This window comes from Eriocheir sinensis, chromosome 20 (genome assembly GCF_024679095.1).
Source record: "Eriocheir sinensis breed Jianghai 21 chromosome 20, ASM2467909v1, whole genome shotgun sequence".
Lineage (NCBI taxonomy): Eukaryota > Metazoa > Arthropoda > Malacostraca > Decapoda > Varunidae > Eriocheir > Eriocheir sinensis.
Genome location: NC_066528.1, coordinates 14673868 through 14700821, shown reverse-complemented (window position 1 = coordinate 14700821; position 26954 = coordinate 14673868). Strand labels below are relative to the sequence as shown.

The window sequence follows — 26954 nt, the reverse complement described above, 5'->3', positions numbered from 1 at the left end:
ACATACCTGAACATACACAGACTGCTACCTAACAAAGTATGGCTTTAGCTTGGTCTTGCTCTTGCCTGATATGTACAGAATGACAACAGTTAACTCTTGCATTGCTAAGTCGGACAGCACAGGGACGACGAGCATCAATGTAAAGCTGAAAGGGGTGTTCAACGTGGAGTAGAGGGACCTTCCTTTCTTCCTGTTTTCCTTCTTTCCTCTTTCTTAACTGTTTTGTCTTCTCTTTTTCCATTCTCCTCCTTTCTTTCTTTTTTGTCTCCCTCTTTCTCTTTGCTGCCTTCCTCTTTTTTTTCTCTTTCTTTAGTCCACGGCCTCCCTTACCGCTGTTCTCCGGGCTGGCCTTTCCCTCCACCCTCCGCCATCCCCTCAAATCTGTATGTGAGGAAATATGATAATTACAAGCACAGTCTCTCTATTTGTGATTCTTATTTTTATGGATAGTATGTTAACTTGGGTGTATCCTTTAACACTGTTTCTTGTGCTCCTTGTATTGATAAAAAAGGAAACATTTGTGGCTTAATTTAACTGATATATTTATTACACTTGTATTACATTACATGCCTGGGAAAGGGAGAGTTGTGTATATATATGAAAGAAATCTAACTGCCAAGGAAGAGGAAGGCCCATCCAACCCCATAAAGAAAAATAAGGATCTTAAACGAGAAGAAGAAAAAGAAAGAGAAGAAGAAAGGGAAAGAAAGAATTTTGTATAGAAAAGAAAATCTCATTAAGAAGCTGCTAACCTTACTCACAGCTTGCTAAAGTCCACTAGCGATGAGTCAGCAAGGGCACTGTGTCCACCAGCGTGCGCGTCAACCCCTCCACTGCAGGCAAGTTGTGTTAATGTTCCAAGCAACTCAAGAGAAATTGTATATAAATGTCCCTCCAATATCAAATCATCAGTATCTGCAGAACTAAGAAGAACCAAGCCTTGCTCCTAGTACTCACAGTGTGGCGTGAAGCTGCGTGACACAAGAGTGGTGAGGAAGTTGACCAGGTATCGGTGGACCTGGGCGTAGTGGGTCTCCAGGCTAGTGAGCTCGTCCACACTCACCCGACTTACATCACCAAGCCACAGCTGAGCCAGGCGTTGTGTCAGCCAGAACACCTGAGGGGGGGGAGGGGTGACATGACTTCCTTCTTATGAGATGGTAAGGCAGGGTATCAAACGAGGAGATGGTGAGAGTGTGTGGTGTGGAGGATGTGCTGAGTGTGTGGCAGAGGCTGAGATGGTGTGGAGGTTAGATGTGTTAGATCTGATAGTAGTAGTAGTAGCATTATTATTATTATCATTATAATTAGTAGGCTAGTAGTAGTGTTCACAGGAATGATATCCCCCCCCAAATCTCAGTGAATCTTTGAAAGGGTGCAATTTAGGCCCTAACAAGCATCTGAGGCGTCTGGAGGGGAGGGACAGAGGCCCTTTTCCTTGTGTGCACTGGGAAGGGCAGGCCAGGCTGCACATCCCAGGAAGAACAAGGTACAAGGTGCAAGGAAGAGGCAACTCTGGGTACACCAAACTCAAGGTCACTTTTCCCTTGCAACTTGTCTCTTGTTCTTCCTGCAATGTGTGGCTGCCTTTCCCTGTGCAATCTGTGTCCCTAAGCCCCTTCTTCTCCGGATGCCCTATTTCATTTCAAACATTGTCTCCCACCCATTGCCATCGTGTGCCTTAACTTTCTTATGCATTATTGTAGGAGTTCCCAAACACTTTTTTCATGTTGTGCATTAATCTGTAAACTCATCCACATACCTTGTTGAGAACTATTTGTAGTGGGAGTATTTTTTCATCTCTTCCCATCAAGCATTCACTTGTAAGTTTATGAAGTAGCTTTTCATGTTCTGGAAAAAAAAAGACAATGAATGGAACCTGATGATGTTTGCTGCAGGGGTGGAAGGGACAGCACCTTCCTCTTTCAGACACAGGAAACAGCAAAGGCCAGACACTAAGAGTTGGAAAGAGCCATCAACTGCTGCTAGAGTCTATTCCGCCTAAGGTGAGAATGCACAAGAGAAGAAGTCCCTCCTGCTTGAAGCCAGGTTTTGCCCAGCCCCATCAGATCAAATGTCCACCAATTATCAGCACCAGAGCAGCTGTGCCCTTCCTCTGTCACCTGTGTGAGGAGCTGCCCTTCTGACGTGTTCTCACCTTAGGAGGAATAGACTGTGACAAAAAGAGGAAAGTTCTGGTTTTGTCATTACACTGAGCCACTGCAGGTGTAGCCACTGCTTCAATGATTGCCATCCACACTTCATTCTACATTCACTTAGTTCCTTAAACAAAGACTAGTGTAATTTTTTCAGTCAATATGTATAATAAGCTGCATTTCTGTGGCAAAAAGCACCTTTATATAATACATACAATCGTAAAATGCCTAAATAATTTTTTAATTATATAGTCTACTCTTATTTGCTTAATTTCTTGTGTATTTTGGGATATTTGTTTCCCTCCCCTCTGTCCCTTCGCTCCTGTAGTCTTCTTTATTCTCCCGTCTTCTTTCTCCTCCTCTCTCATCACTTTTACTTCCATTTTCTCTTTCTTTGCATCTCAGGTGTTTGGAGGCTGCTGGACAGGTGGCTTAGTGTCTGCACTCCTCCCTCTCTACCTGATTCTTTTCTTGTAATAAAACTAATGATGATGATAATAATAATAATGATGGTGATGGCAGCAGTCCATACCTGTGGCTATTGTGTTGAATGGTGGTGACTGAGCGAAGAGTCTTTCCACAGTCTGATGGAAGGGGAGGAAGGCGGTGTTGGCGAAGTGGTCGTGCAGCTCCCGGGCGAAGCACAGCAGCCACTGACGCAGCAGCTGCAGGCGGTGGATCCGGGACTGCAGGGGTGTCTGGGGGCTCTCCACATTGTTGTTAGCACTGCCGTCCTCCGCTGCCTCCCAGTGCAGGATTAGATTCCAGCTGCTGAGTTCTGAAGCAAATTAAGCAAAGGTAAAGTTGGGAGTCTGTGCTATAGCTGCACGTGGTGGTGATGGTGCTCATCCCTGTCCCATTGGCCCTTTAAGCCCATGGTGGGAGAACCCTTAACCCAACACAGGGCGGTACATCATCCGGGTAAGTAAAGGTAGAGTTGGGAGCCTGCACTATAGCTGTGTGTGCTGGTGGTGGTGCTCATCTCTGTCCCATTGGCCCTCTGAGCCTGTGGTGGGAGAGAACCCTTAACCCAACACAGGGCCGGTGTATCATCCAGGTTACCACAGTTTTCCTTCCCCAGGTTTCCCCAGGTGCCCATTTATCACTTGCCCCAAAAGAGAGGATGAACAGCTGGCTGGACTGCATGCCAACTGCCCAGATCCAAACCCAGGCCTGCAGATTAATAGTGAGGGGATCTGGTCACTAGGGTTACAAAAGCTTAATGAATATGTCGGAGCTACTATGTCTTACTCTCCTTGGCCTGTTACCTGAAACATAAGTCCATTTTGTGGGGGGACCTGGATACCCTATTTCTGCCTTTCTTCGACATCATGAAAAGCAACTAAATATGAGATAGGAACAAGGGAATAGGAAGGAACTCCTCCATATGGAATTTCACAATCCTGCTTAAAAATATCAGAGAGAAAAATCTTTCTGGCTCTTCATGCATGTGTTTGTAGTTGTGAGTTGTTTGAGAAAAGAAATGGTGCTTCACGTCATGGGGAGGGAGGAGGGCCATGTACTCAGAAGAGCTGTGGAGGCAGAGGTGGAAGGAAAGGAGACCAGCTGGAAGACCAAAGAAGACCCAGAGACAGTGTGTGGAGGAAGGCAAGGGAAGGATGAACACCAGGGAGGAGAGGAGCTGCAGAGGAAAAGGTGGAAGGGAGGAGACCAGCTGGAAGACCAAAGAAGACCCGGAGACACTATGTGGAGGAAGACACGGGAAGGATGAACACCAGAGAGGAGAGTGCTTCCTGGCTCTGTGGTGCAGGAAGATGTTCAGGACGCCATGCCACTTGGTGTCTTCTTTTCGTTTGATGTTCTCATTTTCCTGTGTGAGGTTGGATGAGCTGAGTCTCTCCCACTCTTGAGCATCGTGCACTCTTCCCTCCTCGTGTCTTCCTCCACACACCATCGCCAGGTCTTCTTCGATCTTCCAGCTGGTCTCTCTCCTCCCTTCTACCTTTACTTACGCAGTTATTCTGGGTATGTGGCCCTCCTCCTCCTCTTGCCGTGTCCATACCATCTCAGCCCTGCCTCCCCAGCACACTCGACATGTCCTCCACACCACACATTCTCATCACCTCTTTGCTGGATACCCTGCCTTCCCATCCCACCTTAAACAGCACAGGGACCAAATCCTCATAGGAGTAAGGTTATTAGTATTGTTATTATTATTAGTACTATTATTACTACTGTTATTATTATTACCGAGATTGACAAAAGAGCATCAAGGAAAATTACATAGACCCAGAGTCCCTCAATGAGCAGACATGGATATGAAAAATAGTAGACAGTGGCAGTAAAATAAGAAGAATAAGAATGAAGAGTATATTATGGAAAAAAAGGAATTAGAATAAAGAATAAAAAAGGAAGGAGTAAGTCTTACCTTTGAATTTGAGTCTTTCCAGGCCATTGGTCACTCTTTTGAGGCTGAGACAGAAGTTGAAGAGCTTATTGTACTGCCCCATGACCGGCTCAGTGAGCAGCAGGTTGGCGGGCCACGGCGCCTGGCGGAGGGAACGCCTTCAGTTATATAATCTTCTGATGTGGCTGTATCACTTTGTTGTATTATATTAAAAGCTTCATCAACCAGTCATTATTATTATTATTATTATTATTATTATTATTATTATTATTATTATTATTATTATAATATTAATAATAAGAGATGAATCAGGCAGAGGGAGGAGTGCACACACTATAAGCTGCCTGTTGAGCCGACTCCAAACACCTGAGACGCTTAAAAGAGAAAACTGAAGTGGAAGCAAGAAGTGGAAAGTGGACGAGACAACACAGAAGATTATGAAGTGGAGGGACTGAAGTGATAAACATCTCAGAATACACAAATAAACACACAATACTATCTGGAAACTTAAAGCAGCTGACAAACTAAAAACAGCAAAATAGATACAAAAAAAATGTACAATAATTGGAATTAAAATAAAATAATAATCATGCACTTAGTATTTAATACCATCCCTTCCTTCAACCAGCCATTCATTTTCCCTGAACAACACTTGACCACTTCTCTGCTGCCCTCCTAGATGTGGTTTACCTGTCTGGCTGTGGCTGTACAATGTATGAACTAAAAAATGCATCACCTTTGCAACAACAAAACAACTTACCTGATAGTGAACTTGTAATGCCGGTATTCCAGCCTTAGTTAACGAGAAGCTTGGGCAGGTAACACTTTGGGAGTGTTTTGGGTCACACATCCTTTCCTCGGCACTCCTCCCTGACCCTTCCAGCTCCTCAATCAACAAGACTCTTTCATCCTTCAAGTCTTGCGTCTCATCCTCCATCACGGCAGGAGAGGCCTTGCCGGAGACCTCTTCCTCCGTGCCTCCCAGGGGCAAGGATACGGAGAAGTGCTGTGCAAGGTCTGGGTAGAGGCGGGAGACGCAGTATTGTAGGTGGAGAGTCAGACTGATGCTGTCCACCAGCTCTCCTGTCTCCAGCTGGAAAGGTTAAACTTCATCAAGAAAAATATGTAACTATAGTACTAAACTATGAAGTATATTAATGCCCTCAGTGGTAGCTATGAAGGTAAATAATAACTCTTCAAGGATTTGTAAACTATACAGTCAGGTAATAAGACAAACCATAAACAAGAGAGGTAAAATGAAACCCATGAACTCTATGTAGAAGCTGAGAATAAACATGACAAATACAACACATGTATGATAAAAGAAAACACTTTACCTTTGAGAATATATGTGAATAAAACTCATGCATGACATCCCCTGCCTCCATGAGCAGCACTGCCCGCACCACATGGCAGTGAAGGGCCAGGCGGTGCTCAGACAGCAGCACCCGCGTCAGCTCAGCACTCAGCTCTGCCTGCCGCCTCCTGACCAGCGACTGAAGTGCTGAGCTCAGCAGGAACACCACTGAGATGGGGGCAGGAATGTCTCCAATTCCTTCTATTAAGCTGTTGGAATAAATGTTTACATTGTAGTGATAATAATGTGTAAAACTGACCCTTTCCCGCACTGTCACAGTAACATCAGCACAGCTCTATACAGTCCTTTACATCTGAAAGTAGCTTTAAATAATTTTCTATTCAGACTTAAGAATTTCCATAAATAAAATACTTATAGCTAAAAAATCTTACAAATTCTGATATCCTCTACACAGCCAAATTATGACACCAACAGGTGAGAGACAAGAATCTGATGAAAGATATAGTGAAAGTGAAAACCTCAAACCTGTACAGTGTTAATTCAGTGTACACAAGTGTACACAAGGGCATGAGGAGACCACACAGGGCCAGAGGGCTACACAAGGCAGCTCCTGAAGACATGTTGCCACCAAATTTCCTTCCCGGCCATACATGCATCTAATCTCCATTTAAAGGTTTCAATTGTGTTTGCTCAAATACTACACACCTGCTCAGTTTGTTCCTGCCTCAACTACACACCTGCTCAGTTTGTTCCTGCCTCAACTACACACCTGCTCAGTTTGTTCCTGCCTCAACTACACACCTGTTCAGTTTGTTCCTGCCTCAACTACACACCTCCTCAGTTTGTTCCTGCCTCAACTACACACCTGCTCAGTTTGTTCCTGCCTCAACTACACACCTGCTCAGTTTGTTCCTGCCTCAACTACACACCTGCTCAGTTTGTTCCTGCCTCAACAACACACCTGCTCAGTTTGTTCCTGCCTCAACTACACACCTGCTCAGTTTGTTCCTGCCTCAACAACACACCTGCTCAGTTTGTTCCTGCCTCAACAACACACCTGCTCAGTTTGTTCCTGCCTCAACAACACACCTGCTCAGTTTGTTCCTGCCTCAACTACACACCTGCTCAGTTTGTTCCTGCCTCAACAACACACCTGCTCAGTTTGTTCTGCTCATCCACCACTCTGTGAATCAGTTTTTGCCTCCTTTCTGTACCCAAGCATCAGCTCAACACACCTTGCTATGTGGTCCACAGCCAGAGAAATCTCCTCTGAAGGGCTGTGCAGGGGTGGTGTCTCACTGAAGGCAGCCCAGAGCAAGGGGTCAGTTTGGGCAGGGCTGGATGCAACCTCAGTGCTGTTCTTGTTCCTTCTGTTCTTGTGGCTGGTGTCATTGGTGCTGCTGTCCTCCTCTTTGGTGCTGCTGTTTATATCAGTGTCTTGCTGTCCCTCTTTGTCCTCTTCTAAGGGCTTGCACACTGCATTCTTAATACTCAGCACAACCACCTCCTCCAGGGAACAATCTGATGAACACACTCCATACTCACAAATCATACCCAGAATTAATGAGCCACAAATAAAGAAACTAATAAATAAGCTCATGGAAAAAAGATTGCCAAGTGAAGTTGACCATCTCTTCTTTTTAGTTTAATGTCTATATTTTCCCTCATGGGGCTGGATGGGCTGTGAGTCTCTCCCACTCTTGACTAATGTAAGCTCTCTCCCCCATGATGTGGGTCATGCTGAACATGTACACATTCAAGTGGTATCAAAATTAACTCTAAGGATGTTAACACCTAAGTAAACCTATGCAAGCCAACCTGGTCTCAATGAGGATATGAAACCAATTAGACTTTTAGTAAACTGCACACATGGCTTGCTGCTGCTTAAGAGACTGCTGTCCTCAGAAGAATACAAATAAGAATACAGCTTAAAGAATACAGCTTGAAGAATACAACTAAGGTGAAGTGAGATCAAGGGAACAGCTGATGCAGCAGAGGAAGAAGAGAAGGCAGTGGTAGGGACATGTACTGAGAGAAAGAGAAAGCAGTAGTAGGGACATGTGCCGAGAGAAAGAGAGAAGAGAAAGCAGTGCTAGGGACATGTGCTGAGAGAAAGAGAAAGAGAAGGCAGTGGCAGGGACGTGATGAGGACTATGTGGGCAGAGGAGTGTTGGAGATTAGGGACACAGGAAGAAGGACGAGAGGAAGGTCAAGATTGATATATTTCATAAGAGAAGACTTGACAGCAAAGGGACTGGAGGAGCAGGATGTGAATAGGAGTAAATGGAGACAACACAGCAGGAGCAGCGGCCCAAATGAGGCACGTAGTGTGAAAGGGACAACCTGCCACTTCCACAGTAGGTAGGCGGTGGCTGAGTGGATAGCGTGACGGCGCCACGTCCAGGCCGCCACGGATTCGCGCCCTGCTTGGTGCCACAAGCTGGGATGTTTTAGTCACCGCCAAGTGGCCTAAGACTACCCACATGCTGTCCAGAAGACCACCTATCAACCCAGACTCTAGATTTGAGGATCAAAGATGAGCTTCAGGGGGCAATATGAGCCAGTGCAAGATAGCGCCACTGTAAACACTTCCCTGCACCACAACGAGCTGGGGCCAACCATTAGGCCCTATGAAGAAAGCCTACCAGCACCACAGGTGAAGACGAAAAAAATAAAAAAAATAAAAAAATGGCCTGAGCTACAATTGTGTGGCCACATCTCCATATCTGTAACTGTCCAGTCTTTCCTTAAACTGTTTGATACTCTTTGCCATCACAACATCTTCCCTTAATCCATTCCACACATCTGCTGCTCTATACGGAAAGCTGAATTTCTTGACATTATTTTAGCATCTTCCTTTCATCAACTTCATACTGTGTCCTCTTATTTGCCTTGCTCCTGGCTCTCTTCCTATGAGCAAATCATGTTTTAAAGTGACTGTCAGGCTCTACATGCCCCACACCAGCCAGGTTAGGCAGAAAAATCATGCAAGTTTAGCCCTACGAATCACTCGCCTTGAGGTCACTTTTTCCTTACCTTGCCCCACCGCACAAGAAAGAATTGAGCCGCTAGATGCTGCCAAAAACAGAATGCCGCCTCAATTAGTCTGGCCACCCCTTTTGCACAGAGCACCTCATACGAAAAATTGAAAAGGCTGAAGACGAAAGAGTAAGTGGAGACTCTTCTACCCAAGCCGCCCCTTTCGGAGTTTCATAAGGAAGATGTATGGTAAGCAAACAACTCTGTCCCCTAAGGTCACTATGCTCCTCACACACTGAACACTTCATAAGAAAGATGGGAAAAGCTGAAGACAAAAGCATAAGTGGAGACTCTTCTACCCAAGCTGCCCCTTTCAGAGAGTTTTATAAGGAAGATATATGGCAAGAAAACAACTCTCCCCTAAGGTCACCATGCTCCTCACACACTGAACACTTCATAAGAAAGATGGGAAAGGCTGAAGATGAAAGAGTAAGTGGAGACTCCTCTACCCAAGCTGCCCCTTTCAGAGTTTCATAAGGAAGATGTATGGTAAGAAAATGTGTTCCATCTTGCCTCATCTCGTCCCACTCACCACTCTGTTCCCCGAGGTCACTCTGCAGGGCCACTGGAGGGACATCGAGGGCAGCCAGCAGCTCCTGGGACTTGCCTACTGAGGTCAGGATGGACAGGAGTGGTGCGAGGACCTTCATTATAGTCTGGCTGTGGGGGAATGCACATAACGGTAGCCTGTGTTGTGATTTGGTTTTATTCATTTCATCAAGTTTTATTCTCTCTCTCTCTCTCTCTCTCTCTCTCTCTCTCTCTCTCTCTCTCTCTCTCTCTCTCTCTCTCTCTCTCTCTCTCTCTCTCTCTCTCTCTCTCTCTCTCTCTCTCTCTCTCTCTCTCTCTCTCTCTCTCTCTCTCTCTCTCTCTCTCTCTCTCTCTCTCTCTCTCTCTCTCTCTCTCTCTCTCTCTCTCTCTCTCTCTCTCTCTCTCTCTCTCTCTCTCTCTCTCTCTCTCTCTCTCTCTCTCTCTCTCTCTCTCTCTCTCTTCTCTCTCTCTCTCTCTCTCTGTCAGTGGTCCAGTGCAACACGACTGACATTTAAAAACAATCTTGAGCAACACTTCCTACAACTTAATATTCACTAAAGTAGAAATGCAAAGTCTTGGTGGCATTTGGTTTATTAAAATTTCACTTGGGTTCAGGGACAGACCACCTAGTCTGCACCATAGGGTTACTGAGAGAACTGATTATGGAGATTGCTGAGAGAACTGAGAGGAGATTACTAAGAGAACTGAGACGAGATTACTGAGAGAACTGAGAGGAGATTACTGAGATTAACTGATTATTGAGATTACTGAGATTAACTGATTATGGAGATTGCTGAGAGACCTGATTATGGAGATGACTGAGAGAACTGAGACGAGATTACTGAGAGAACTGAGAGGAGATTACTGAGATTAACTGATTATTGAGATTACTGAGATTAACTGATTATTGAGATAACTGAGAGAACTGAGAGGAGATTACTGAGATTAACTGATTATTGAGATTACTGAGATTAACTGATTATTGAGATAACTGAGAGAACTGAGAGGAGATTACTGAGATTAACTGATTATTGAGATTACTGAGATTAACTGATTATGGAGATGACTGAGAGAACTGAGAGGAGATTACTGAGATTAACTGATTATGGAGATTACTTAGATTAACTGATTATGGAGATTACTGAGAGACCTGATTATGGAGATGACTGAGAGAACTGAGACGAGATTACTGAGAGAACTGAAAGGAGATTACTGAGATTAACTGATTATGGAGATTACTGAGATTAACTGATTATTGAGATTACTGAGATTAACTGATTATGAAGATTACTGAGATTAACTGATTATGAAGATTACTGAGATTAACTGATTATGGAGATGACTGAGATTAACAGATTATGGAGATTACTGAGATTAACTGATTATGGAGATAACTGAGATTAACTGATTATGGAGATTACTGAGATTAACTGATTATGGAGATGACTGAGAGAACTGAGAGGAGATTACTGAGATTAACTGATTATGGAGATGACTGAGAGAACTGAGAGGAGATTACTGAGATTAACTGATTATTGAGATTACTGAGATTAACTGATTATGGAGATTACTGAGATTAACTGATTATGGAGATAACTGAGATTAACTGATTATTGAGATTACTGAGATTAACTGATTATGGAGATTACTGAGATTAACTGATTATGAAGATTACTGAGATCAACTGATTATGAAGATTACTGAGATTAACTGATTATGGAGATGACTGAGATTAACTGATTATGGAGATGACTGAGATTAACTGATTATGGAGATGACTGAGATTAACAGATTATGGAGATTACTGAGATTAACTGATTATGGAGATTACTAAGATTGACTATGGAGATTACTGATATTAACTGATTATGGAGATTACTGAGATTAACTGATTATGGAGATTACTGAGAGGACTAAACTACTCACACTGGACTCCCTGCCCCTTGGCTCTGACTCAGCTCATCTCGCTCTGAGCTCAACGTGAAGGCTTTGTGCCAGAACCTTTCATCGTAAACTGTCACGGATTCGTCTCTGTGGGATGCAGGGAGAGCTTGAGATGAGAAGCGCATTATTATTATTATTATTATTATTATTATTATTATAAGAGGGAAAGAAGATAGAGAAGGAGGAGTGTGGTTACTATGAGCCCCAAACACCTGAGATACTGAGGAAGAGAAAAGGAAAATGAAGTGATGAAAGAGGAGGAGGAAGAGAACGAGAGAAGGAAGAGGACAAGAGAATATAGATTACAGGAATGGAGAAATGCCTGAGACGCTGAAAAAGAAGAAATGAAGGTGAAAGTAACGAGAGAGAAGGAGAGAGAGGACGAGAGAATATAGATTACATTAATGGAGGGACAGAGGGGGAGGGTAATAAACATCTCCCTGTGTTCTGCCTCTGTGTGATGAACTGAAGGGGTTGAGGAGGAAAAAGACCCCCAAAATCACTTAATACTACAGGAAGAGGATGAATTAACCCGGTAGCAGCGGGGATCATGTTTCTTAATGGTCCCTCCAAGCGAGAAAAATGAGAAAAAATCACCCCTCACACAAACCTTTTCAAAATATATATCAAAGTATTTGTGATCAGATTATGTATCATCTATTTTGGGGGGTGTATATCATGGCACAAATTTGGCCCGTCGCTGCTACACGGTGAAGCCACAAATTTGGCCCATCACTGCTACACGGTAAAGCCACAAATTTGGCCCGTTGCTGCTACACGATAAAGCCACAAATTTGGCCCATCACTGCTACATGGTAAAGCCACAAATTTGGCCTGTTGCTGCTACACGATAAAGCCACAAATTTGGCCCGTTGCTGCTACACGATAAAGCCACAAATTTGGCCCATCGCTGCTACACGTTAAAGCCACAAATTTGGCCCGTCACTGCAGCACGGTAAAACCACAAATTTAGCCCGTTGCTGCTACACGTTAAAGCCACAAATTTGGCTCATCACTGCAACACGGTAAAGCCACAAATTTGGCGGTGGCCGAACTGGTAGCGTACTGGGCTCACATTCACCGCGTGATGGACGACGCGGGTTCGAATCCCCACGCTACCACTTGGGTTTTTCAGTCACCGCCGAGTGGCTTAAAACTACCCCCATGCTGTCCTGAAGACCACCCATCAACCCGGACTCTAGAGGAAGCCGTCCAAGCGAATCAAGAACGAGTTCCGGGGGGCAGCATGAGCCAATGCAAGATGGCGCCACTATAAACACTCGCCTGCGCCACAACGGGCTGGGCCGACCATCAGGCCCCACCTGGAAGAAGCCTTGGGCCGACCATCAGGCCCCACCTGGAAGAAGCCTTGGGCCGACCATCAGGCCCCACCTGGAAGAAGCCTTGGGCCGACCATCAGGCCCCACCGGGAAGAAGCCTTGGGCCGACCATCAGGCCCCACCTGGAAGAAGCCTTGGGCCGACCATCAGGCCCCACCAGGAAGATGCCTACCGGCGCAACAGGCAAACGACGTAAAAAAAAAAAAAAAAAAAAAAAAAAAACACAGTAAAGCCACAAATTTGGCTCGTCGCTGCTACATGTTAAAGCCACAAATTTGGCCCGTCACTGCTACACGGTTAAAGGTAATGAAGATGAAAATGATGACCCCTAAAGAAACACAAAATGAAAAGAGAGCAAGAGAGAGGACAGAAAAAAGAACACAAACACTAATGCCGCCGGTGCACAATGGATTGAAGGGAATGAGGATGAAAAAAAAGGATAGAAAAAGACTTACTAATATTACAAGTGCACGGCGAACTTATGACGGTGAAAAGATCAGACCCAAAAAATCAGTAAAGAGGAAGAGTGTGAAAAAGGCCAGACGATAAACAAACATACATACAAACAAACATACACTAATACTACTTATACTACATACTAATACTGCCTGAGGGAGTGGCTATGAAAAAAATAATAATAAATCATCAATACTATGATGCGAAACAGATCAATGAGAATATTAACAGGGGGAAGAGATTGATAGAAGGAAAAAGTTGGAAAGTTTTGTTCAGTCGGTGCAACATCTGTGGTCATGTGCCGGAGAGAGACAGAAGGGGAAGGAATTGTAGGAGAAGGGAACAGAAGGAGTAAAATTGGAGATGTTAGTGGAATGAGAGAAGTGGAAGGGAAGATAAAAAAGGAAAGTGCAAATGCGAGGAGGAAGAAAATGAAGGGATGAGAAAAAGGGAAGCTATGAGTGGAGGAAGAGGATAACAAACCAAATAAAATAAAGATGAAAAAGAATAAGATACAAATGAGAAACGGAGGAAGAATTAGCACTGGACCGAGCAGGATGGAGGAGGATTATGCCAACTCCGACCCCAAGAATGTGAGGAGATGGACTACAAATGAAGAAGATAAATAGATATAAGATGAAACAGCCCACATCAAGACTACGAAGATCAAACCAAGACCAAACCTCACAGCCCCAGTCTATCCTCTCCCTCACAGCCTCAGTCAATCCCCTCCCTCACAGCCCCAGTCTATCCTCTCCCTCACAGCCCCAGTCTATCCCCTCCCTCACAGCCCGTCTATCCCCTCCCTCACAGCCCCAGTCTTCTCTGGTTCTTTTATTCAACAAAGCCCACCTGTGTATGATGAATTCCTGCGCGTGGTCCGTGAGAGCCCCGTCAGTGAGCCAGGTGTGCATGATGGACAGGTAGGTGGTAGCAACAGTTTCAGCACCCCTGTGCCTTTGTTCTCTCAGCACTCCACGGCCTCTCACAGCACAAGCAAGCAGCCTGTGGGGTGGAAAAATTTGGGTTATTCATAGTGACGCGTTTTCTTACCTTTTTTTTCTTCGTTTATTTGTTTTTTGTTTTTTGTGTGTGTTTGTCAGTGTGTCTTTGTTTTGCTAGTTTTAACCTCTGATGGTGATGCATTTCCTTTCCTTTTTTGTTTAATTTATTTTGTTTTTACTTTCTTTGATTTCTTTTGGCTCATTTTGTCACCATGTCGTTGTGTTCCCAGCCTTTACTTTTGTTAGTGACTGATTTCTTTTTGTTTGATTTTATTCAGTAGTGGTTCTTTTATTCAGTAGTTTCAATCCCTGTGTCTTTGTTCTCTCAGCTTTTACTTGTGATAGCGACCCATTTCCATTTGTTTCTTTTATTCAGTAGTGTCAATCCCTGTGTCTTTGTTCTCTCGGCTTTTACTTGTGATAGCGACCCATTTTCTTTTGGTTCTTTTATTCAGTAGTTTCAATCCCTGTGTCTTTGTTCTCTCAGCTTTTACTTGTGATAGTGACCCATTTCCTTTTGGTTCTTTTATTCAACAGTTTCAATCCCTGTGTCTTTGTTCTCTCAGCTTTTACTTGTGATAGTGACCCATTTCCTCTTCCTTCTTTTATTCAGTAGTTTCAATCCCTGTGTCTTTGTTCTCTCAGCTTTTACTTGTGATAGCGACCCATTAGGTAGGCGGTGGCTGAGTGGTAGCGTGCTGGGCCCACATTCACCGCGTGATGGACGAGGCGGGTTCGAATCCCCAAGCTACCACGTCAGATTTTTCAGTCACCGCCGAGTGGCTTAAAACTACCCACATGCTGTCTTGAAGACCACCTGTCAACCCGGACTCTGGAGGAAACCATTCAAGTGAATCAAGAAGGAGTTCCGGGGGGCAGCATGAGCCAAGAGAAGATGGCGCCACTATAAACAGTTGCCTGCGCCACAATGGGCTGAGGCCGACTACAATCCAGGCCCCTCAAGAAAGCCTACCGGTGCAACAGGCGTACACGTAAAAAAAAAATAATAATAAATAAATAAATAAATAAATAAAAATTCCTTTCGGTTCTTTTATTCAGTAGTTTCACTCACTATGTCTGTCTTGCCAGCTTTACCTCTGTTCTTAAGGGGTTGCTGTTTTGGGGTTGTGGGGTTTAAGCAAGACCCAATGCCCTTCTGACGGAACATGGCAACACTGGGAATTGAATAGCCTCGCCTCGCTCTGGCCCTTCACCTCCAAAGCTTGAACCTCTGACCCCTAGACCACCATGGCCCCTTGTTTTAGTCACCATGTATTTGTCTATCATCTGCTGCTTCCCCTGCATCCTCCACCTCCACTTAACCCGGTAGCAGCGGGGATCATGTTTCTTATTGGTCCCTCTAAGCGAGAAAAATGAGAAAAAATCTTCCCAAACACAAACCATTTCATAATATATATCAAAGCATTTGTGATCAGATTATGTATCATCTATTTTGGGGGGTTTATATCATGGCATAAATTTGCCCCGTCGCTGCTACATGGTAAAGCCACAAATTTGTCCCGTCGCTGCTACCGGGTTAAATCCATACCATTCATGATTCTACCTTCTAATATATTCACTCTGAACCTTACATCCCAACATTCCCTTATTCCCCCTACCTCTCAGTCCATCCCCCTTTCCTTAACCTCTCAGTCCAGCTCCCAGTCTACCCCCTCCCTCACAGCCCCAGTCTATCCCCTCCCTCACAGCCCCAGTCTATCCCCTCCCTCACAGCCACCAGTCTATCCCCTCCCTCACAGCCCCAGTCTATCCCCTCCCTCACAGCCCCAGTCTATCCCCTCCCTCACAGCCCCAGTCTATTCCCTCCCTCACAGCTCCAGTCTATCCCCTCCCTCACAGCCCCAGTCTATCCCCTCCCTCACAGCCCCAGTCAATCCCCTCCCTCACAGCCCCAGTCTATCCTCTCCCTCACAGCCCCAGTCTATCCCCTCCCTCACAGCCCCAGTCTATCCCCTCCCTCACAGCCCCAGTCTATCCCCTCCCTCACAGCCCCAGTCTATCCCCTCCCTCACAGCCCCAGTCTATCCCCTCCCTTACAGCCCCAGTCTATCCCCTTCCTCAAAGCCACACTCTTACCCTACCTCACAGCCACACTCCTGGAGCTGGCATGGGGTGGCAGGGCGAAGGCTTTGCTGTGTAGCGTGTGGAGAATAGCCACAGCACGCAGCCATGACAGTACCTCACCCTCAAGCCACAGTAGGGTGCCGGAGCTCTCTGTGGGGTAAGGAACGAGTCTTCAAGCAATGACTAGCAAACAGTATAATGTATAGGCAGTAAGCAGTAATAATATAACATAACCAAACTTTCAACACTACTCTAGTTTTCTTTCTCTCTCTTTTCTTTTCTTTTTCTATTGATGGCCGCCCTGTCATGGATCTCAGTAATGATAATAAAAACAACATCTTTTACTCATATGAGGGGCATAGTGTGTGAGGCGACGTGATGTTTTTAGTTTTGAGCAAATTGTGTTTTAAAGTGACTGCCAGACTCTGCACACCCCACACCAGCCAAGTTTGAAAGAAAAATCACATAACTACACTTTAAGGTCACTTTATTCTTGACTTCCCTCACCACACAATGCAGTAAGAATCCAGCTGCCAGCCGCCACAAAAATAGAACACTGCCTTAACTGGTTCGATCGCCCCTTTTACACTGAACGCCTCATTTGCTTATTTTAGTAAAGGAGACAACTCAAGGCCAAAAAGAAATGAATAAAAAATGCCCATTGATCACTGCTCCTGTAAAGAAAGTAGAAATGAGAGGCCAGAAGAGAGGTCACTTTCAGGAGAGGTGTCTTTGTACGCCCTCCTTGAAAGAGGTCAAGTCATAGGCAGGAGGAAATACTGACAAAGGAAGGCCATACCAGAGTTTACCAGTGAAAGATGATGAAAAAACGAAGATGCTGGTTAACTCTCGCATAAAGAATTTGGACAGCACAGGAATGAGCTAGAGTAGAAAGTCTAAGATAGTCTATGCTATGCAAGGAATACTGTGCCCATTGCAAATTTAACCCAGCACCTGATAGCATACATAAGGGATGAAAGAATGAAGATGCTGGTTAACTCTTCCATAAGGAATTTGGACAGCATAGGGATGAGCCAGAGTAGAAAGTCTATGCTAGTCTATGCTATGCAAGGAATACTGTGCCTATTGCAGAGTTTACCAGTGAAAGGGATGAAAGAACGAAGATGCTGGTTAACTCTTGCAAAAGGGATTTGGACAGCATAGGGATGAGATAGAGTAGAAAGTCTATGCTGGTCTATTTTATGCCAGAAATGCTTTTTTTTTTTTACATCAAAGGACACAGTTCAAGGGCAACAAAAAGAGTACAAAAAAAGCCCCCTACTCGCCGCTCCCATAATAGATAACAGTAAGAGTAGCCAAAAGAGAGGTCAATTTTGGGTGGAGAGGTGTCTTGCTACACTCTTCTTGAAAGAGGTCAAGTCATAGGCAGGAGGAAATACAGATGAAGGAAGGCTGTTCCAGAGTTTACCAATGAAGGGGATGAAAGAATGGAGATGCTGGTTAACTCTTGCATAAGTGGTTTGGACAGTATAGGGATGAGCATGAGTAGAAAGTCGTGTGCAGTGGGGCCGTGGGATGGGGGGGAGGCATGCAGTTAGCAAGTTCAGAAGAGCAGTCAGCATGAAAATATCGATAGAAGATAGAAAGAGATGCAACATGGTGGTGGAATTTAAGATGTAGAAGACTATCAGTAAGAGGAGAGCTGATGAGACAAAAAGCCTTAGACTCCACTCTGTCCAGAAGAGCTGTGTGAGTGGAGCCCCCCCCACACGTGAGATGCATACTCCATACGAGGGCGGACAAGGCCCCTATAAATGGAAAGCATCTGTGCGGGGGAGAAGAACTGGCGGAGACGATACAAAACGCCCAACCTCGAGGAAGCTGATTTAGTAAGAGAGGAGATGTGAAGTTTCCGTTGAAATTTTGAGCTAAGGATAGACTGAGGATATTTAGTGTTGAAGAAGGTGACAGCTGAGTGTTATCGAAGAATAGGGGATAGGTGTTTGGAAGAATATGTCGAGTTGATAGGTGCCCCAGAGTTTACCATCAAGAGGGATGAAACAATGTAGATGCTGGTCAACTCTTGCATAAGGGGTTTGGACAGCATAGTGATGAGATAGAGTAGAAAGTCGATGCTAGTCTATGCTATGCCAGAAATGCCATGCCCACCTTGGCCTTTTATTGTGTCCTCCAGGTCCCTGAGGTGCTGGGTGAATGCCTGGCGCCAGTGCTGCAGTCCGGAGGTGTATGCCATGACGGTGCTGGGTGTTGGGGGGTCCAGGCAAGGAGTGCTGTGGCAGAGGAGGAAGAGGTCCAGGGTCCTGAGCTGCTGCAGGGGCTCACAGAGGTACTCCAGCATGCTCCGGCTGGCACACTGGCAAGGGGGGGAAGGAAAATTAGGGGGAAAGAAAATAGTGTATGAATTCTTGAGAAGGGCAAGGGGAAGAAAGGAAACTAGGTAGGAAGAAAATGTTGAGTAAAGGGAAAGAAAAACCAGGAAGAAAATACTGTATGAATTCTTAAGAAGGGGAAAGGGAAGAAAGAAAATTAGACAGGAAGAAAATACTGAATAAAGGAGAAGAAAAAACAGGAAGAAAATAATGTATGAATTCTTAAGAAGGACAAAGAAAAGAAAGAAAACTAGGCAGGAAGAAAATGCTGAGTAAAGGGGAAGAAAAACCAGGAAGAAAATACTATATGAATTCTTGAGAAGGGGAAAGAGGAAGGAAAGAAATAACAAGAAGGAAGAAAATAAAAATAGCGTATAAATTCTAGAGAAGGGAAGAGGAGGAAAATGCGGTATAAATTCTAGAGAAGGGAAGAGGAGGAAAATGCGGTATAAATTCTAGAGAAGGGAAGAGGAGGAAAATGCGGTATAAATTCTAGAGAAGGGAAGAGGAGGAAAATGCGGTATAAATTCTAGAGAAGGGGAAAAGGAGGAAAATGCGGTATAAATTCTAGAGAAGGGAAGAGGAGGAAAATGCGGTATAAATTCTAGAGAAGGGAAGAGGAGGAAAATGCGGTATAAATTCTAGAGAAGGGGAAAAGGAGGAAAATAAAAACAAAAACAACAAGAAAGAATATGCTGTATAAGCTCTTGAGAAGGGGAAGGGAAGGAAAGAAAATGAAGCTGCAAGAAAATAGTGCATAAACATTTGTAAAGGGGAAGGAGAGGGAAGGAAAGGAAGTAGGAAGAAATCACTGACTCATATTGCAAGACATTTTGACACCCAAGAACATATATTTAACAAGGCTTTCATAGGAGTTTGGGCATTTCCAGTAGTAGTTTTATGACCCTGGTGGTAGTTTGACCCTTCTTCTGTACCATGAACCTCAAGAAGCACTCATTAGAACCTGACTGACCCCCTCCTCGGCCTTAAGAAATAGATGATATGAGAAGCGAAAGTGTCTTATGATACCGACCTGTATAAACTCCTGTAAAAGGCAAGAGAGGAGAAAGAACAAGCAGGAAGGAATGTGCATCACCAGAGAATGAGTCTGTTCCATTATCCTGACCAAGTACACGAACCTCTTGCAGCAGTGTAGGAGTGAGTGAAAATAAGGACACTAAACAAACAGAAGAAGAAGAAGAAGAAGAAGAAAATAAGAAGAGAAAATGAAAGTATATGAACCTCTTGCAGCAGCACAGGAGTGAATAATAAGCACACTAAACAAACAGAAGAAGAAGAAGAAGAAGAAGAAAATAAGAGAAGATGAGAATATATGAATCACTTCCAGCATCATAGGAGTAAGTGAAAAATAATGACACTTAACAAAAAGAAAAAGAAGAAGAGGATGAAGAAAAAGAAGAAAAGAAGCAGAGAAGACAAGAGGGTAAAGATTCGTTTTAGTACCGTGTCAGTATTTCATTACGTACCTTATGAAACATCACTAGCTCTTAATATATCTTTTCTACAAACGTTCAACAATCATGGAAACGCTTACAAAATCCAATTCAAGGACTATTTATTGTTGAAAATAGGGGATAATATTCACGAAAGCGCAGCCGCAAAGTAGGTCGCAGAGGGTTAAGGGTGGGGGAGCATATTTAAACAACTCCAACCAAACTTTACGACCTGCTAACAACAGAGAGAGTTGGAAGCATATCATTGAACGCCTAACCTCATAAGACAGAGTTGGAAGCATATCAGTGAATGCCTAACCTCATAAGAGAGAGTTGGAAGCATATCATTGAACGCCTAACCTCATAAGACAGAGTTGGAAGCATATCAGTGAATGCCTAACCTCATAAGAGAGAGTTGGAAGCATATCATTGAATGCCTAACCTCATAAGAGAGAGTTGGAAGCATATCATTGAACGCCTAACCTCATAAGAGAGAGTTGGAAGCATATCATTGAACGCCTAACCTCATAAGAGAGAGTTGGAAGCATATCATTGAATGCCTAACCTCATAAGAGAGAGTTGGAAGCATATCATTGAACGCCTAACCTCATAAGAGAGAGTTGGAAGCATATCATTGAACGCCTAACCTCATAAGAGAGAGTTGGAAGCATATCATTGAACGCCTAACCTCATAAGAGAGAGTTGGAAGCATATTATTGAATGCCTAACCTCATAAGAGAGAGTTGGAAGCATATCACTGAACACCTAACCTCATAAGAGAGAGTTGGAAGCATATCATTGAACGCCTAACCTCATAAGAGAGAGTTGGAAGCATATCACTGAACGCCTAACCTCATAAGAGAGAGTTGGAAGCATATCATTGAACGCCTAACCTTATAAGAAAGAGTTGGATGCATATCATTGAACGCCTAACCTCATAAGAGAGAGTTGGAAGCATATCATTGAACGCCTAACCTCATAAAAGAGAGTTGGAAGCATATCATTGAACGCCTAACCTTATAAGAAAGAGTTGGATGCATATCATTGAATGCCTAACCTCATAAGAGAGAGTTGGAAGCATATCATTGAACGCCTAACCTCATAAGATAGTACGGGGAAAATCCGACGTTAGGCAGAGGACAATGATGATGATGATGATGATGAAGCAAGAAATTCCACGGGACTTACCGGGGTGAGGCTGGAGATGGTGACGCCTTCCCTCACGCTGAACCTCCCTTCCTCGCTGCTGACGAACACATAAGAGGACACAGGACACATGAGGCTCCACACCACCTCCCGCATCACCGACCACTCACTCAGCTGCTGGCAACACTGTCTCTCACCGCTGCCACTTGCACCACTGTCCCTGCTGGATGTTAGTTTAGACTTTATTTATCTGTTTATTTTTTTACGGCAAGGGGCAAAAAGGATAGTAATAGTAATGATAAGGGAGAAATAAGTCCTGTAAAATATGATAGTTTGAGAGAGGGTCAATTCTGGAGCCAATACAAAAATAAAAACAATAAGAAGAACTACTACCACTACTACTACTACTACTTCTACCACCACTACCACTACTATAACTAATACTACAACTACTCTACTATAACTACTAATACTGCAACTACTACAACTACTACTACTATAACCACTACTACTACAACTACAGGAATACCTCAGCGCAGCGTGACACTCACCATATCTTGGCAACGTTCGCCAAGGGGTGTTTCGATGCAGGCAGCTCGTGGGGTTTCTTGGGGCCCCAGTACTGAAGGTGGGTCTTTGCGGACAGCCAGGACTTAGCACGGTGCAATTGCTCTAGTGTTCTGAGTCTTGAGGTCGGCGGCTTGGTGAGGACAAGGCCAGGGATGGGGGAAGGGGCCTCTGCAGGGGTGGGTAAGGCAAAAGGCTCGGTGCACGGCTGTCTGTCTGGAGATTCTGTTTCCTCGCTTCCTTCTGAGCCGTTCTCATCATCGTCGCCTGACCAGTCCTGGGGATGAATGGAAATTAACTATATCACGTATAGCGACAGAAGCAGAAATTTCTTTACGTGTGAAAACTCCAGCAAGAAGATTAAAATTGTCTTCATTCATGTGGTTGTATTAATATTTGGCCAAGCAGTGGAGGACAGGACTCTGGTAATCTGCTCACCACTTTTTTATTTTTTTACAGTGAAGGAAGAAGTTAACCCCTTCAACACAAGGACACGTATATTGCATCCTTGCATCCCCTGTACCATATCCAAGGATGTGTATACTGCGTCCTGGCTTGCTGTAGCCAATATACGAGTTATTTTATCTCTATATTTATGCTTACATCTCAAAATTATCAATTAATTTATGTTTCTTTATGTGCACCATTTAATTCTGCATGTTTTCATAAATAATACATGATGATTATGTTGAGTTTATGGAAGAAAACTTGTTATATTCATTTGCGACATTTGAAATTTGGTGCACGCGGCAATCTTGGATACGGCGCAGGGCGCTGTTTTGGCCCAGCCATAATGAAGGGGTTAAGGGCAAAACACATGAAAACAAAAGAGCCGCAGGATTCTGGTAATCTGCTGGTCACTGTTTTTACTCTTTTACAGTAAAGGAAGAAGTTCAAGGCAAAAACACTTGAAAACAAATAGGCCGGCTAAGCCCTGCTCCTATAAAATAATGTAGAGAAGAGTGGCCAGAAGAGAGGTCAGTTTAGGGTGTAGTGGTGTCCTGATACTCCTCATTAGCAACGTTAACTTTTTCATTACCAGATTAACATTTCTGTGAACTCTGGACACTGTCAACGGACCAATTGACTTCCGCTTAATAGAATTCCCTGAACTTTGTGCCCGGTGAAAAAATTCATGTGTGTTTATTGTCTGTCATGGGCACGTCCCAACAGCCTGGCTTGCTACTGGCTGACTGCAGGGACAAGTGACGCGATGTGATTGGTCGATACAGCAGTGGTTTGGAAGGGATTTTTTTTTTTTTTTTATGTCCTTTCCAATAGTGCCGGTAGGCTTTGTTGGTTGGGCCTGGTCGTTGGCCCAAGCCCGTCATGGTGCAGGCAAGTGTTTATAGTGGTGCCATCTATTCCTGGCTCATGCTGCCCCCCGGAGCTCATTCTTGATTTCCCTCGGACAGTTCCTCTAGAGTCCAGGTGACTGAAAATTCCCAGGTGGTAGCGGCAGATTTGAATCCGCATCATCCAGGACGCGGCAAACATGGGACTGGCACGCTAACCACTCAGCCACCGCCAGAGAAGAGTGAGACAGAGAAGGTTGCAATGGTTGGGACATGTGAGAAAAAGGAAAGAGGGTGGAGTGCTGAGGATGGCAGAGGGAATGGAGGTGCTTGAAGACCAGTTGGAAGACCAAGGAGAACATGGAGAGGAACAGTGACACAAGGCCTGGAGGTGTTGGAAACAGGGGAAGGATTAGCACTGGACACAGCAAGGTGGAGGAGGACCATGGCAAGTGCAACCCCAAGAATGTGAGAAGATGGACTACAGACCAAGAAGAGCAGTAGTAGAGCAGCATTAGGGGAATTTTGACCATCTGGATGAAACCGGATGAAAGTGACATTATCCTGTTTTATCCGGATCCATTTGGCTTCCTTCAGTTTTATCCAGCTTTATTTCAATTCATATGATTTTACCTGGACACCAAAATGGACCTAATACACACACACACACAGATAGGTAGATAAATATAATTAATCAAATAATCTATTGACCCCCACTTACAAAACTTTAAAACTTACACAAAATAATATTACAAGTTTTGGTAATACTAGTAACTACATCAAAAAATTCACCAAGAAATAGCTGCAGCCCAACACCAAAATGCCAAGTAACCCCCCCCCCCCCCACCCACCCACCCACCCACACACACACACACACACACACACTCACACTCACAGAAAGGGGTTCCTCGGGGCCGAGCTGGTACTCAGGCTCATCCTCCTTCAGGTAGGCAGCCCAGTCCACTTGCTGCAGCTGGCTCTCCTCCAGGGGGGCCAGGGGACGCTGCTGCTCCCCGGCACCCTCCCCCAGGGGCACCTGCGTCGGGCTGTTACTCAGGTGCAGCAGCAGGGACAGCAGGGACCACTCCAAGTCAGTCTGTGGGGATGGGAAGGGGAACTTGTGAGCTCATGTCTGCTGTTCTTCTCTTCTTCTTCTTTTGTTATGTCCTTTGTTCCCTTATGGGGTGGGACGGAGCTCATGCCAGCTGTGGGAAGGGGAAGGGGACATCAAGAGGTCATGTAAGTGGAGGACAGGGAAGGAGAGAAGGAAGCATGAAATTAGAGCACCATCCTCCTACCTCATAATGGTCCTTGAAGAATGGCAAGGCGAGGAACTTGGCCACGAGAGTCTTGAGTCTGGCAGTGCGCTGGTGCTGGCCGTGGACGGTGAACTTGAGGGCCAGGCCGTCGAGGGAGCGGCGCACGGCATGGCTGTTGACAGCCAGGCAGTGGTGGTACAGCAGGTTGGACAACACAAACTGTTCACTGCGCACAAAGTTTTCCTCGCCCTCCTGCAAGACAAGCCTTCAATTAGGAATTACTTTGAGTGCACAGAGTGGAGATTACACAGGTCAGAGTGGTCTTGGTAGTAATTTCAACAAGAGAGTGGGCCAGTACTGATAAGGTTATGAAAAAATGAAAAAGCATCACCTTTACCAACTTTAGTTTTTATAGTCTACTTAGGCTTAACATTTTTTTAAATACTTACCAAGAGGGAAATTTATGTACAGATGCAAGGAGGGTGTGGAGGAAAGGACCCATTCCTAGAGGGCTGGTAAAAAGGTTAAGAGCCACTACCCACTGTGGATATACATAATGCTGTATGTCCTTAGGGGAGGGTGCCATGACCTGTCTTTTGTAACCCTTTGTGGAACTGAGACCACATCGGCAGTCCTGACTGAGCAGTGTGGGAGGACGCTTCCTTCAGTTCAGTTCAGCCTGCAGTTAGATCTGGGAGTAGTGTGTATGTCGGGTATACTATAGGACTAACAGAGAGTACCCTATCAGCTAAGAAATAGTAACCTCCTCTGCTAGATATACTATATTTTTTTATAGTAACCTATTGCCGCTAAAATACTAATCTATGGCAATTGACGTAGTAAGCAAATGGTGCTCATTTACTTTTTAAAATTTCAGAAACAAGTCATTGGCGACAGAAAGTTATTCAAGTTGTGCATCCTTTTCTTCTTTTCCCTTCTCTTGTTTACCTGCAACAATAAACTATCAATCAATCAATCTCCTCTTTACACCTCTTCTTAGGTCCTTTTTGATTCTTTATTTTTTCTATGTAGTAGTACCTATAGTCAGATTTTCCTGTTTTACTCTTTTGTGATTTACCTATTTTTTCCCATTTTTCTTTTATTTTCCTGTTTTCTTATTTTCTTCTTTTGACCTAATCTGCTTATTTTTTTCTTTTCACACTATATTCAGTTTCCTATTTTTCCCTATTTGCCTATTTTCCCTACTTTTCTACTTGTGACCTTGTTTTTCTTTTCTTTTCCTTCCTACTTGGATACTTTTTATCCCCTAATTTAGTTGTTGTCTTTTTATGCCTTTTGGGTTAAGATTCGTTTTAGTACCGTGCCAGTATTTCATTACCTTATGAAACATCACTAGCTCTTCATATATCTTTTCTACAAACCTTCAACAGTCATGGAAATGCTTTCAAAATCCAATTCAAGGACTTTTTTTTTACTCTGGCGGCGGCCGCGGCGACGGTCCCATCGCCACCACCGCAAAAGAGCTCGCAGAGGGTTTTGTTAGGTTAGGTAAGGTTAGGTTAGGTTATATTCATGCTCCATAATAAAATTCGCGGTATTTGCATAGAAATAACAGGTATGCTCTGGCGACGGGCGCGGCGGCGGTGCAGCCGGTGTTGCGAGAAATACCTCCTTGCAGAATTAAGTTGCATATACATGTTGGGGGGGTCCAGGGGGAGCTGTGCCCCTCCTGGTTAGGAGGAGGGGCCGAGGGGGGCGCAGCCCCCTCATTAGCAGGTCGTAAAGTTCGGTTGGAGTAGTTTAAATATGCTCCGCCACTCTAAACCCTCTGCGAGGTATTTTGCGGCAGTGGCTGCGGGACCGTTGCAGCGGCCAGCGCCAGAGGAGGCGACGCGCTTTCGTAAACAGTATCCCATATTTTTAAGATTAAGAAAAAAGTCCTTGAATTGGATTTTGAAACCATTTCCATGACTGTTGAAGGTTTGTAGAAAAGATATATGAAGAGATAGTGATGTTTCATAAAGCAGATAATGAGATACTGGCACGGTACTAAAACGAATCTTTACCGAAAGGGATAATAAGAAATAAAGGAAAAAAGGGGGAAGTAGGATATCTATCAAACAGTAACTATATACATGAACCAGGTGAAGGTTTATAAAGTGTTCACTAAGCAATAAAGCGTAGATTACGTGCCAGAGTCTTAAACAGTTTGTTACCTTAAAGCCGAGGACGTGAGTGATGAGCTCCTTGGTGAGGGTGTCAAACTTTCCCTCCCTGGCCGCCATCCTCCCTCCTGTCACGCCCTTTTCCTCACTCCATGGCGCCTCGATGCCTTCCAGTCAGGCCTCGAATCATTTTTAAGCAATGCCCAAAATGTCTCGTAAATAGGTTGTTGTTTAGGGCCGCGGCGTCCTGTGAGGTCCTCACAGGCGCGTCAGCTGCCCCGTCTTCCTGAGGAAGGCGCAGGTGAGGCGGATGACAGCTTCCTGCCGTGAGGGGTGGACGCCTGCCGCCGCCAGCAGCCTGGGCAGGTCTCAGGTGGGCACGTCCAGGGCGCGGAGTTGGTATCGGAGCAGCACTCGCTGAGAGTAGAAGCGTGGGCAGTGCAGCAGGAAACAAGTGTCCACTGGGGCTTTTTTTTCCCGTCAACTCGAGTTTGTTTACTTTTTGCCCGCCATGA

At 44.6% G+C, this 26954-nt stretch overlaps 1 protein-coding gene across 1 annotated transcript; it reads right to left on the bottom strand.

Annotated features, from left to right (window-relative positions):
* Nucleotides 1–8: 8 nt before the first annotated feature.
* LOC127001072 (gamma-tubulin complex component 5-like) lies at nt 9–26954 on the bottom strand. The gene is made up of 19 exons (XM_050865243.1): nt 26491–26954; nt 24353–24565; nt 23950–24150; nt 21744–22036; nt 21235–21415; nt 18372–18576; nt 16259–16391; nt 14005–14157; nt 11339–11443; nt 9414–9541; nt 7078–7363; nt 5862–6090; nt 5285–5617; nt 4546–4666; nt 2689–2934; nt 1763–1851; nt 958–1117; nt 762–833; nt 9–381 (listed from the first exon to the last, which is right to left on the bottom strand). Exons 1-18 carry the CDS (start codon nt 26557–26559, stop codon nt 778–780), a joined length of 3201 nt encoding a protein of 1066 aa, XP_050721200.1. The 5' UTR covers nt 26560–26954; the 3' UTR covers nt 9–381; nt 762–777.